The 13,384-nt window shown below is 42.9% G+C and overlaps 2 protein-coding genes across 2 annotated transcripts; one reads left to right on the forward strand and one right to left on the reverse strand.

Moving 5' to 3' along the window:
* Positions 1-3,795: 3,795 nt before the first annotated feature.
* LOC117143255 (proteasome maturation protein) lies at positions 3,796-4,787 on the forward strand. Its single transcript, XM_033307825.1, has 3 exons — positions 3,796-3,907; positions 3,972-4,237; positions 4,517-4,787. Exons 1-3 carry the CDS (start codon positions 3,905-3,907, stop codon positions 4,650-4,652), a joined length of 405 nt encoding a protein of 134 aa, XP_033163716.1. The 5' UTR covers positions 3,796-3,904; the 3' UTR covers positions 4,653-4,787.
* Positions 4,773-13,160, reverse strand: LOC117143101 (MAGUK p55 subfamily member 6). Its single transcript, XM_033307585.1, has 10 exons — positions 12,785-13,160; positions 12,143-12,240; positions 8,251-8,403; positions 7,271-7,768; positions 6,734-6,832; positions 6,507-6,668; positions 6,241-6,451; positions 5,844-6,175; positions 5,709-5,783; positions 4,773-5,546 (listed from the first exon to the last, which is right to left on the reverse strand). Exons 1-10 carry the CDS (start codon positions 12,888-12,890, stop codon positions 5,370-5,372), a joined length of 1,911 nt encoding a protein of 636 aa, XP_033163476.1. The 5' UTR covers positions 12,891-13,160; the 3' UTR covers positions 4,773-5,369.
* Positions 13,161-13,384: the final 224 nt, after the last annotated feature.

The following is a 13,384-nucleotide window of genomic DNA, read 5'->3' on the forward strand; positions in this document are numbered from 1 at the left end:
TAGTTCATCAATAGATGGAGTGCAAGGAAGCGACCTGTTGACTTGGCGCCCGTCACAACAAACATGGCGATCTGAAGTGCCAGACGATCGGATCGTACATATATGGTATAGTACACAACTAGCACTTGGAGTCTAGTATGGCACCGCATAGAGAGATTGTACCCGGCTGGGGCTCTTAAGGGGTTGATTTATAGGACCAGCGATTAGCAGAATCGGAAATGTCCAAGCCGATGCGAGGCAAAATATACGACCTGTCCGGATTTTGATACAGCGGGTTTCCAACCGAAGAGGACCGTGACCGAATCGGAAAACGTTTTCAGATTAAACAGCAGCGAGTCAGGTTTTTATTTCGATTTCATTTCGCACTGAAAATATTTGGACTTGTGTGTCAGCCAAGATGCAAAATACCCCCTCCCGGGGAGGCAGCAGCAACCACCACCAGAAATAAAGCAAAAAACCCAAAACACATTCTCCCGATAAAGGAAGTGGACTCCGTTTTCACACCTACACGCTAAAAAATACATACCAAATTGGGAGCGGACGACTGCAGTGTGTGTTTGCATTTGTTTCTGTTTCTGTTTCTGTTACGCCACATGCACATGTCGGCAGATCGGCAGAGATATGCATTGCGTGCATATATATATATATCCCCGATTTGGTGGAACTCGGCGGCCCAACCCGTTCCATTCTGGTCGCTGGCCTTTGGTCATCCTGGCGTATCGAAATGGTTTTTGACTTTTGCCGACGCCTTTTGTTTTCGTACACCCTCTATTTTTCCTGGCTACTGCATTACACAACCCGCTGCCAAAATTACGCCGAATTCACAGCTTATGTCTTGCGTCCGCCATTTCGATTTGGGATTACAGCATGTCCTTATGTCCAGGCATTTTCAAAAATGGATAAAATGCATCGCCGAAACTCAGCCGCTTGATTTATGGCCCAGAGCATCTCGATTCACGAGAAGCCAATGGCGGAGGGGGAGGAGGATCCTAGCGAATGGGAGCCATAAAAGTGCGGAGCGATCTTACTCAGATCACTCACGAACGGAATATTCGTTTATTGTGCCCATGCACAGAAAAAAGAGAGCACAGAAAACTAAATAATGTATGAAAAACTTTAAACAGTTATATTCCATATTTTAGGAAGTATATTGGGATCCAACCTATTTTCTTTACTCTTATTTGGAAAGCGTATTTCTTAAGTAATCTTCTTATTTCCGAGAATTAGAATTTCATATCATATGTTACCTAATATGTGATATATTCATTAAAATCCTTCCATGTCCTCAACTCAACATTTCGTTCAGTGCCTGGCAATATGGCTGCTAATAGGGTCCAGGTCGAGTCTACTGCCCCAGCTCCAGCCCAGTTCCTCGTATCTTAATTGGCACCCAGAGGAGGTGGCTCGTCCAAGCGGCAGCGACCCCTATGGTTATAAAAAAAGAAAGATACCGGATAGCCCCGGGCCTGGTCCGGCATAATGCCCAATCATCTCGACGACCATCTGCTTACAGCTGCTCCCTGTTCCCTGATCCCCGAATCCCGATCCCAGGTCCAAGACCCATTGTCCTCGTCTTCCGCTGCGTCTTGCAGCCATAAAAGTTTATGGCAGCCGGGAAAAGTAACGAAACATTCGAACTTTTGGTGCTGTTAACGAAGCCTCCTGCTCTTTCGATTCGATCCAAGATCAATTCCCAGTGGAGGTTGTATGTCTCTATTAGCGACGACAATGGCGGACGGAGGGCAGCATCCAGCGGAGACGGCCTGCAGAAGATTGTAAATTTTATACCATATACGTCATACAGAAATGGGTGTACTTGTGCACTGAGGGAAATCGTGCCATTGGATGTTTTGGAATAACTCTTAAAAAGCTGCAGAAAACCCATGTTATTTTGTGCTTCAATTTGATTAAAAACTGTGTAATGCGCCTTAAATTTATTAATTAAATCTTTTCTGGTGTGATCTCTATTTTTACACAGTTATTTCTCAGAGTGTGTATTAAGAAATATAAATATCAGCCCAATCAAGCTGTTTTAGAAGGAATTCCCTCAGCTGAAGAGTCCCCTAGTTGAACCCACGACTCTTCTCTTTTTTGAATACACATCTTCGACTTTTATGCATTTATTGCTGTGAAAAAATGTTAATTCTCGACGTTATATTTTTATTTGACTTTTACATTTCGATCTTCTCGCCCTGAGATCTCCATCTCCATCCGAGCATACATAGTTGGCTCTTGGCCATCCCTATGGCCATATATTGGACTGGCTGAATTGGTAGATTCGCCTCGTACTGCTCTACTGTGTATTAATTGGTCAAAGGCAGTAAAACAGAAAGTAAACGTTATAAATCAATCGTGGTATGAGATTCAGTTCTTTTGAACTCTTCGAGCGGCAAAAATGACAGAGAACTGAAATTATTGTATTAACAAATAAGTCAAAGTAGCAATGCTAGTGAGTTAATATCGATGCGAGTAATTTGTGTTTATTCTAAATTAATTTATTTATTGACTAATCGATTAAATCAACATAAGTTGCATCCGAAATGATCGCATCTCCAAGTAATAAAAACGTATGAAATAAGTACTGACGATATTTTATCAACTTGAGGCCATAAATATGCCCATTGCGATATTCTTATTGTAAATTCTCGAATTGTCTGCTGATTAAATTTACTTATCATTTTGTCAGTTGCTTAATATAGAATTCATTCATTAAAAACTGATCTTTTAAATTATCTAATACATGTTATTATCGACTTTAATTCAACTTTGAAGGCAAGTATAAAGCTATAAATGCTATAAACCATTACAATGCTCATCCATACAAATATTAAAATTAATAAAGTTATAAATTACAATGTAAGAACATGTATGTAGTTCGCTCATTTGCAGTTTTTAACTCAGTAAATAGTCATAAATCATAATTTACGCACTACCTTTTAGCCTTAAGTGAAGGTGAAGATCCATCCATCCGGTTGATGTTTCCATTCGGATTTTCAAGTTCAGATTGGATAGGATCGGATCGGATGGCCGGAGACAGTTTGGGCTATTGTGTGCGGGAGTTTGATTAACACAACATCCACTGGCCGAGTCTTTATTAGTGACCATGCACTAATTAAGCCCTGTCGTGTGATTTGGGCTCCTCGCTTTCGCATTCGTTCGCGTTTGTCACTCGATGCAAATGAATCGCGTCTCTGTGGAGCAGAAGATCATAAAAGCCGCTAAAAGGTGTGGGCGAAAAGAAAAACAAAACCCCGGCCAGCCAGCCAGCGATTGAGTTCTTTTGTTGATCGAATTGATTAGAGCTGCGGCCGAGATCGATACGTTTGTATCTTTCGGATGTGCGTTGCTGGCCAGCGAGGGTGTAATTAATCACAACACTCAAGTTCGTCACTTGACCGAAGTGCTAAGTGCGCTAATAACGCCAATTTACATAGACCAAATTTTACCCATCAACACGATTACAATTAAAGTGTATTTCAAATAGTGCTGCGTTTTTACTATATAAATATAAAGATTTTGTTTTAATAATCAAATTGGATTGGAATATTTCGGGGTAAATATTTTCCAATCGTAATTCAATTGCCGGATATGCCGCATTTTTGTACCCTGCAATGGTTTGTAACCTAGCTAAAATTTATGTGGGTCAAAATGGATCGAATCCATGCTGGCGCTGTCTGGAGCTGCCATACTGATTTCTACACATGCCAAGAGTTGCCAGTCTTGTATCTACGCTAGTGTTTTCGATTCTTGTCGATAACTGGCTTTCTATTCGATTATCTTGTCACACATCGTTGATATCGAGTAGGCAACGACTCAAGTACCATCTCTAATTCGCACGGAATTTGTTTGTCATTCAAGAAAAATTGTAATTCACCGCATTTTCATCCTAAAAGCGCTTACGAATATGGTAAGTACCGCGATGAGTGCCTTTAGTAGAGCCGCTAACGAAGTAAAAACCCCCCGCAATACAGTATCAGCCATCACTGAAAGTGCAGCCCGCCGAGGTGTCCGTGCTGAACGCCACCGGCCGTGTGGGAATGCCCACCGAGGCCAACTGCCTGAACCAACTGGCCCACGTCCACCGGCTGCGCGACTCCGAGCTGAACTACAACGAGCACCAGTACAACCTGAACATGCAGATGCTGCGCAACCACGAGGGCCTCGGCGTGCCCCTCAAGATGGGCATGGAGCGCTTTGCCGCACGCCAGGTGGGCCGTCTGCCCTTCCTTCCGTCCAGGTGAGCATCTAGCCCGGTCTGGGAAATTCTCAGGAATCTCTGCAAGGGCGAGAGCACCCAGGAAGCTTCTGTTTCCACATAAGAATCCCAGCGAGTTCTGGAACATTCTACAGTCTTTGGCAGTCTAGAAAATCGAAACTTGCCTAATAACGATACCTATATACGTACCTACATACTTATATACCAAGTATATACCTGTGATTCCCATAGTACCATTATACGCAAAAACCCAGCAATGGCTACTTTTCTTGTATAGTAATTCTTTCCTTTATATTGCAGCAACTTCATGGACGATGTCCTGACTGGGCGCTGTGATTCCATTGGCTTCGAGGACTTCATGAACTTGCCCGAGTACAGCGAGCAAATGCGTCAGCCCCACGCTGTGGTGGAGAAATCTCTGGGAATTTACCAATAAGTCCCTGCAAATGAAGGTGCTAAATGCCTGGCATTCGGCCTTTACACTCTAAGACACTCTTAAGATCAGCAAATAAAATATATTTTGGTGCGACCAGCTAGGGGTACACAAAATTCACCATTTCTTTGAGCCAAATTTATTCGTATTTCGTTTGTTTTACTTCACATCAATACATTTAACTAATTCGTTAAACTTACACATTTTATTCAAACAAATCTAAAACTACACGAAAATATTGGCAGAAGGTTGTTGTACTGAGGAGATTCGTTAAAATAATAAACCGAAGAGATATGCGTTGACATCATTCATTATTTGTAAAAATAAAACAAGAGATGGTAAAATGGACGAATTCGTTTCGTAAAATTAGGCTTATACTTAAGGAAAACTGAATTGTAAACGGAGGGCGCATTTCAACTTATACAAACATTGCATATATACATGATTTATATTTAAAGAGGAAAATAACAGTAATTGAGATAAACATAGTTAAGAAAACGCATTATACATTCCTCAAGCAAAACATCTAATCAACAATAAATATTGAAATCGGTAGCGTTTTAAATGCTATTCGCTAGATTTGCATTGTGTTGCGAGTTTAAGCTCCAATTACTGGAATTATCCCTTTAATTGTGATGATAGGCATTCGATTTTTGTAGTATATATTCTTCTATATGCAAGAAGGCGAAATTGCAAAGGGTTATGGGTGGAGTCTCGATTCTAGTAGATCCAGTTGACAGGCACCCACTGCTCCTCGTGGCTCATCTGATCCAGCGTCTCCACCACCTGACGGAACGTCTCATCGAAGTCCTCGTTCACGATGACCATGTCGAAGTATTTCTCGTACTTGCGCTGGACGAAGCTGCTCTCCTCGACGGTGGCGACCAGGTCGTCGTCCTGTGCGGAAGAGTCATAGAAAGCGAATGTGTTAAGCAATGTTTGGGTATTCAGGCAGAGATCTAACAGGGCTACCAGGGTGGCCTAGGTGCGCCAAGCGGATGAGTGAGTTGAGCACAATTTATACGTTATTGCAGTTAAGGATAGGTCAGGACACATTACCTCATACAGCGACGCTAGGGACTCGAGAGTACGGGCGCGTCTGGAGCTGAATCTTATGGAACTCTGGCGATCAAACTGTGGAATACGTGCTCGGATTAGAGAAGTGCCTAGTCTAGGGGGCTACGTCAAACATACAGATAAATTCCGGTTGGAGCCCGTGGCCCTGCGATCCGCATAGATGGTCTTGAGCTGCTCCATGCCCGGCGCTGCCACGAAGATGACAAAAGGCATCAGTTCCTGGCTGTTGTGCAGGATCTTCAGGGCATTCGGGGCACAATCCAGGATGCACATGCGCCCACTGTTGATCACGTCCTTGATGGACTGCAAATGGGTGCCGTACAGATTGCCATTGTGCTCGCCGTACTCCAGGAACTCGTTGTTCCGCACGGCCTCTTCCATCTCCTCGCGGTCCATGAACCAGTAGCTACTGCCGTTCTCCTCCAAGGCGCGCTTGGGGCGACTGGTATCTGAAGTTGCATTTATGATACATTTATGAATATTAATACCCAAAATGAGCTTAAATTGTGCTCACGTGGAATGACCGCTCCGAACTTGTCCACATCGCTGTTGATCAGCCGATTCTTGAGCGTTCGTCTTCCCACCCCGGAAACGCCGATGAGAACCAGGGTTTTCCTGCGGAACGGCGGCATCCGCGTGACCTCCTCATAGAGCAGCAGCTCCGCCTTGTCGAACTCGCAGTTGGCCACCGATCGGTACATGGTCTTGCGCTTTCGCTTCGAGATCTGTTGCGATACCCAATGTTTACTGGGTGCCCATTGGGACACTATGAAAACTCACCCTTGTTCCGCAAATGCCAATCTTGTGAACGTAGTCCGCCTCGGGGGCCACAAAGGCTTTGCGCCGCTCCTCCAGCTCCTGGGATGGTATGAGTCCAATCTTGTCAGATTCGGCAGTAATGTTCTTGGCCTGCCACCAGTTGGGATCCTTTACGTTGATGATCTGCAATGCACGGATGATGCACGTTGATCTGGATAACAAGACGGGTGTTTTTCTGACCAACTCACCTGCAAAATGTCGCCCGACTTGAAGGGCAATCCAATATCCCTGCACGGCAGCAAGGAATCTTCGGAAGGATTGTATGTGAAGAGTGCACGCATGTAGCACTGTCGGTATAGGAAAACACAAACTTCGTTACTATTTAAGCATTTCACTCTTTTAGTAGCTTTACTATGCCAAGATTTACTTACTTAGTTGCAAGCGATTTGAGAAATTTCAAGGGAATTCGTTGTCTAATAGTAACTTATTGCGCTGGTGACTTCAATATTTTGAGTAAGTTGGGTTTGATTACTAAACTATTACTGATTACTTTTCAAATAAAAACGGGCATAAGTGAGTAATTAGCGTACAACTGGATGGCTAAACATTTAAGTTGGCAAGCACAACAAACTAAAAACCCTTTCTGGGCAAGAACATTGTTCAAGATTCATTATTTGAATTTTAACTGGCCAATAAACTTATTGGGAGGAACTTCCAACTAATCAGGGCTCATGCAAGCAAGCAGCAATCTGTGGAGGGAATCTTCAAGCCAACATCGAACTTACCGTCAGTTTCTTGCCCGTCTCGAGACTCGCGATGCCATTCTGTTTTACCTGACCCCCACTCACAGTGTAGCGCCCGCTCTTGATCTCCTCGTCCACGTTGGGCCCGATCTTGAGGGTGAGATTCTCCTTGGCCCGCGACACCTCCACCTGCAGCTCGTCGGGAGTGCGAACGGGCGTGCCGTTCACCTCCAGGATGACATCGCCCACGTGCAGCATGCTCTGTTTGTCGATCACCCCGCCCGCCAGAATCCTGGCCACCACCAGCTGCTTGAACTCGTCCAGTTCGACGGTCAGGCCGAGCGGCTTGCTGGGATCTCGGCGCAGACCCACCATCTTGATGGTCTCCACTGGCATCTTGGTGTTGAGGACGTCCTCGGTGAACAGGTAGCCTCCCGATTGGCGTTGGCTGGCGATCTCTAGTTGGCTGGTGGATCCCCCGGCAGCTTTAAGTCGTTGCTCGTAGAGTGCTCCTATCTCATCATGGGCGCGCAAAAGAGCCTGAAGGAAGAAAAAGTTGTTAAAACAATGTCAATACTAGCATGATCCCTCACTTAACGGGAAGGGTCCATCAGATTTTGATGAGCCTATGTCTTAAGAAAATAAACATTTCGAGTAGAGCACGTTTTCAGACACCATCGCCTTCTCACCAGACCTTACTCAGCAATAGGGAAACGACAGTCTCAATAAAAACTTTTGATATTGGCTGACTGGTGTTTGTTTTAAATGTTAGATAACTCAGCAACTGATAATGAATTATGTAGCTACCGGATGCAGAAAGAGTAAAAGATACAGTATCTTAGGTGCATCTCAGAAACATACTTCAGTATGCACTTCATGAATAATAGACCCCAACAGATGCAAGAAATAGTTTTCTTTGGATGGTCAGATCCATGTGTTCCATACTATATCCTGGGTGCTGAGTTTTCCAGATCCAAGTCCAAAAAGAGAGGCTTTCGCCACGACTTTCCCTGGCTACTTACACGAAAATGCGGCTGGGCGAGAAGTTTAGCGAGCTCTCGCGACTCCAGGCGCCTCGAGGGTGAGAACTTGCGGATGATGTCGTCGCAGATGGGCTTGTTGTTCAGATGAGCGGGCAGGAATAGTGGCACTGGCTGCGGCTCGGTCGGATTCAGCTGGAATGGCAGAGAAGCGGAGAGATGAGTTCGTCATGTGCGGCTAATTAAATTCAGAGCTCTTCGTCTGGGCGTGCCTGCCCTAGGTCAAGTTAAGATGCCTCCGACTTAATTGAGCGAGTGCGTTAATTGGTCCAGCTTTTGGGCAGACTTCTCTGGCTCTCCATGTGCTCACTACATATATGTCATGCCATTTAACCCCGGGTGAACTCTGCTCCACGCTGACAACACAGTGTGCGGAGTCTTAGGTCAAAAATTGGGTCGCTTGCCATTTGAATTTGGGTCGCATGGAAAGTGAGTTTTCTGCTTTAATTGCACATAATTTCATCTTCCGGCTCCATTTGTCCCCGTCTACAACTACAGCGTTTGTTGTTCCCTGCTTCTTGCGTCCATTGTACTTATTCTGGGCCCATTGGCAGTTTCCGCCCACGATGGGAAAGTCATCTGAGTCAGCTCATGCAATATTTATGCGAATTTAACGTGGGAGTGCTTTTCTCCTCCGCTCTCTGAAATCCGAAGAGCGTCACTATCGCTGGAGAATTGATAAGCAGAAAGCGAGAAGAATGCATTCTCTGCACAAGAACTCTATTCTGGGAAACATGTCAGTGGTTTGTGTCTATAAACCTGAATGGAATTTCTTCCAGCTATAACATATTTATAGTTTTAATTGTTTTATAAATAGTAGTTTTGAGCCATATAAAACTCTTTGGAATGAGTTGTTATATTATATACTTATGGATATATATGGTGTTCCAAGACAAGCTTTTGATCGCATTTATACACATATTTGTGGATGAGTAATCCCGACTGCATTTGTTTGTTTATTTATCGAACCAGCGAAGATCGTATTTCCGCAGCGCCCCACGGATTTTCCCTAGCTAAGCCCTTTTCCGTGTGAAAAACTGTGAAGCCCCACGCGACAGACAGTCCCCACCCTTTTTCACACACACCCACATTTGTTATTGATACTCTGGCCTGGGCTTTCACCTCCACTCAGCAAAATGTTTTCGTCATGACAACGTCAGTTTAAAATTGCCTCAAAATATTGTGTACCGCAACAGGTGCTTATTAATTAAGCAAGCTGATAATTAGACACACACACTGGAAAGCACGTAATCAAGTGGCGAATTTGTTTCGTATTGGAAGGCTAACAGTGGCTGTGAAATATTTAACCTAAAATAACCAAAGCAACTTGATAAAGTTATAAGACCTTAATGGCATTAAGTATGCAATAACATTAACAGTTGTTCATATTTTCAGTTGACTTTTATTTGTTTTTTGTTTTTTATTTTTTTATTTTTTGGAGCCACTCCCAAAACGCTGCTGAGCGCTGGTCGTGCATATGTGTGCGTGTGGAGAGAGCCACTCTTTTTGAGTTTCATAGTATGGAGTTTGGGGTTTTGGAAATGCCAAAGCATGGCCAAGACAGTTACTGCTTGTTGGCCAGGTTACAAAACAGTTCTCGGCGACTACGTCATCAATTCAAGCTCGGAAAAGCTTTATGCAGCGGGGTTACCAAGGCACTAGCACAACACACTAATAACTGCTCCAGTTTTTCGTTTTTCCGTTTTTACAATAATATTGATCGGTTCGTAATTAGCACCTGAAGTGGGCTTATTAATTTTCACACGGAAAATGGTTTATGAACATTGTTGAATTCGATAGAGAGAGAGGGCAGAGAGAGCACCAACTAACTGTTGCTTTTCGGTTTCAAGCCGCCCGTTTAAGCCACGCTCACAAACACCACCGTAAAAACACCTATACAGTCAGGCACCAATGCTCACTCATTTGAATGGGCCAAACCACCGAAGCGCGCGTTTCAAACCGGAATGTGAACCTAACCTTAGCACTGTTCGCAACTAACTGACTCACGAGCTCTGGAAGCAAGCGGCGAGAGCTAGTGAGCAAGTTAGGGCTAGCTTTGCTTCATGCTCAGCTCGCTTGCCGCTGGCTTGCCGTGAAAAAAGCTCCGCGTGAGCCAAGTTACAACTGTACGCAGTCTGTTATTCACATGTTATCTTGGACTTAACAGTGACTCGAAACCAGCAGTGGCGCGCCCTCTCTTTCTGTTAATGAAAACCATTTTAAACTGTAGAAAACTTTTTGAAGTACAAATACATACTTGGGGTATATCTAAAATATAATAAAATGTTGTGTTAAATGTTTTACTGAAATTAAATAGTCTGATCTTAGGTTTCCAAATATTATAATTTAAATACTAATATGTATACTTTACTATTTTAATACTTTGTTTAATGAAAGAGTAAATTAAATAAGCAAGTTTGGCTTTAACATTTACCGCAATCGTTACCAACTACTTGAGTGATCTTAACAGCATCTTATAGCAAGCTTTTTCGTACTCCCGACCACAGCTGCATTAGTAGGCCAACGAGTTGAGCGCTTTTTGTGCATCGTTTTCGAGCGCAGGTAGCATAAAAAGCGTAGTGTTTACGTTGTAAAATGTTTTCAAACCGGTTCTCTTATTCACACTCAAATACACACAACTTCTTTGGGGCGTTGATGTCAAAGAGTTGGCACGGCGACTTGGGTCGCGTTTTATGTAATCTGCATAAAGTGGGGGAGTGTTCCAAGGAGCGGTGACGACAGGCGAGTTGGGGAAAGGAAAACAGGGGAGCTGGTAGTGACATTTCATATTTTCTTATCTCGTGACTCGTGGCTTAATTACTTTCACTGCCTTTCTCAACAACCGCCGTCCGACCACAGCAGAAACCACAATCGAATGAGCCTGCCCAGGAAAATAGCTCGGAAAATGTTGGATTCTAATTATGGTCGTCACGCGATGTCGCTTTCCATAATATTTGCTGTATTTGGCTTTTCTGTACTGCAAGTTTGGGTCTTAATAATCTTTGTTTTACGTATATTTTAACATACTATTTAATTCCCTACTTGTTTATTATTCTCCAACAGAACAACAAAAAGTGGAAGTGTGCTTGAAAAGGGCAACTTTTATTTAAATGTTTCCAATTTCAATTATTTTTTTAAAATTAATCAAAGTGTATAGATATGTAATACAGAGCACAATAAATTCGTCTTAATATTGGTTGTAACTGCCACTCATTGTTTTCCTAGTTGGCCTGCGTGTTTGCCACAGGAACCGCAAATAATATTTACAATTTGATTGGGCTACAATCTTTCTGGCAGTTCTTTTGCCGTAAGAAACCTCAGAGGAGGCGCTAAATGTGCCAGGTCAAGATAGTTTCCACTTCAGTGGTTATGTCACGATGATCTAATAAAATGCCTCCCATCTGCATGAAGGCAACTCATCTGCCGAGGCAATGGAGGTCAAGTTTAGTGCGAAAACTCAAAAGAGGAAGGCAAAAAATAACAGCAAGTGCTAATGGGCCATAACGAAGCCGAAAAAAAAAACAATTGCAGTACATGGCTGAGGCGAGAAAATCTTTTTTAATACAGAAGGATTTTCTTTGCTTTTTGGCGCTTGTGGGGGCAAGGAAAATGATGTAATAAGAAAAGCAAACACACGCACATACAAGCAGCCCGGAAAATTCTATCTAGACCGAAAAATCAGCATGCAATGCCATCGATGAAGTAAACACAAATGTGGAAAGTGTGTGTGTGTGGCTGGGTATGGAAAATGGGCGGAAAACCGTATGCGCAATTTTCTTATTGAGCAGATGCTCGAAGGCGAATAAGTGGGTCAGAAATTGTACAGACATATTTTTTCTCGCCTTTTTACGTTTATTTGTTCTGGTCTACTTGCCATCAGTTCCTTGTGGGGCGTGTTGGAGTTACTACGCAGCAGTCCCTTGAGGAAGATCTCATCGTGGTCGGATAGGTCAGTCGAGTTGCGAAAGGCGGCTAAAACGGAGCGAAAGTGTTTTAGATTAATCGCAGTCGTTAAATGGCAATCGGAAACAGATGAAATGACAGTCGTTTTGGCAGCTTAATGCTACCCTTTCAATTCATCATAGAAAGGCGAGTGATGGAATTTTAAAGGGAAATATTCAGTTATACATGCATCTGCTTATTTGATTTAAAATCACTTTCTTTGTTATCGTATTATTGTAAATACATTTAAAAACCGCATATCTTCAAACAGCTTTCAGATTATTCTTAGCTTTGAGTACAAATCATTATATTTACTTCAAGCAGGTTTACTGAAATGCAACATAACTTTTGCCATAGTTTTACTCTTTGAATATTTATCATTATGATTTATATATAGGGCATTCAAAATCAAATATTTAAGTTTTTAAATCTGGTAGCTTTTTAATCGGCTTAAAACTAAACTAAAACTTTATTGACAGAGCCTTAAAGGAACAAGAAACAATAATAAAATTATAGTTTTGGATATATGAATTTCGCTTAAAATTCTCCTTTTGAGGACACCCCTGGCACGTACCGTTATCGGACGTATCGTCCTCGCCATTCACTTTGTTGTTGCTGGCCAATAGCTCCACTTTATCCTGACGAGCTTGGCGCCGCGACCGCGCGCTCCACCGAACCATTTCGAAGGAACTGGGAGGTGGCCAAAATAGCAGCCCAAATGAAGTAACCCCGGAGGACAGTCTCGTATTTCGACCAAGAAAGGGTTCTAACCTTGTGTTTTTTTGTTTTTTAGCCAGCCATATGCTTAGCTACTTGAAGACAACATATCTTCCAGTGATAGTCACTTGTTGTTATTGTTATAAACACAACGCCACGCAAACAACAAAAACAAAAGCGCGGCCAAGAATTACACTCCTCCACCAGCGAAAAGACAACCGACTTGTTTGTGAGAAAGAGGCTAACTAAACTCAAAACCGCTTTTGTTGCAGGTGATGCCAAAATCAAAGCTCCTTGAAATGAGAAAGCTTTTGCAGACGAAAAGTGGAATAACGTGTGCCTATCGGTTTTTAAATATTGTGCTTATCGGCGCCACTTCTTAGTTAAGTCGGCTTCTTACCTAAGTTCTGTAACATATAAGTTTTTATAAATTACATTACGTTCACTTTATGTACGA

Source organism: Drosophila mauritiana, chromosome 2L (assembly GCF_004382145.1).
Source record: "Drosophila mauritiana strain mau12 chromosome 2L, ASM438214v1, whole genome shotgun sequence".
Classification (NCBI taxonomy): domain Eukaryota; kingdom Metazoa; phylum Arthropoda; class Insecta; order Diptera; family Drosophilidae; genus Drosophila; species Drosophila mauritiana.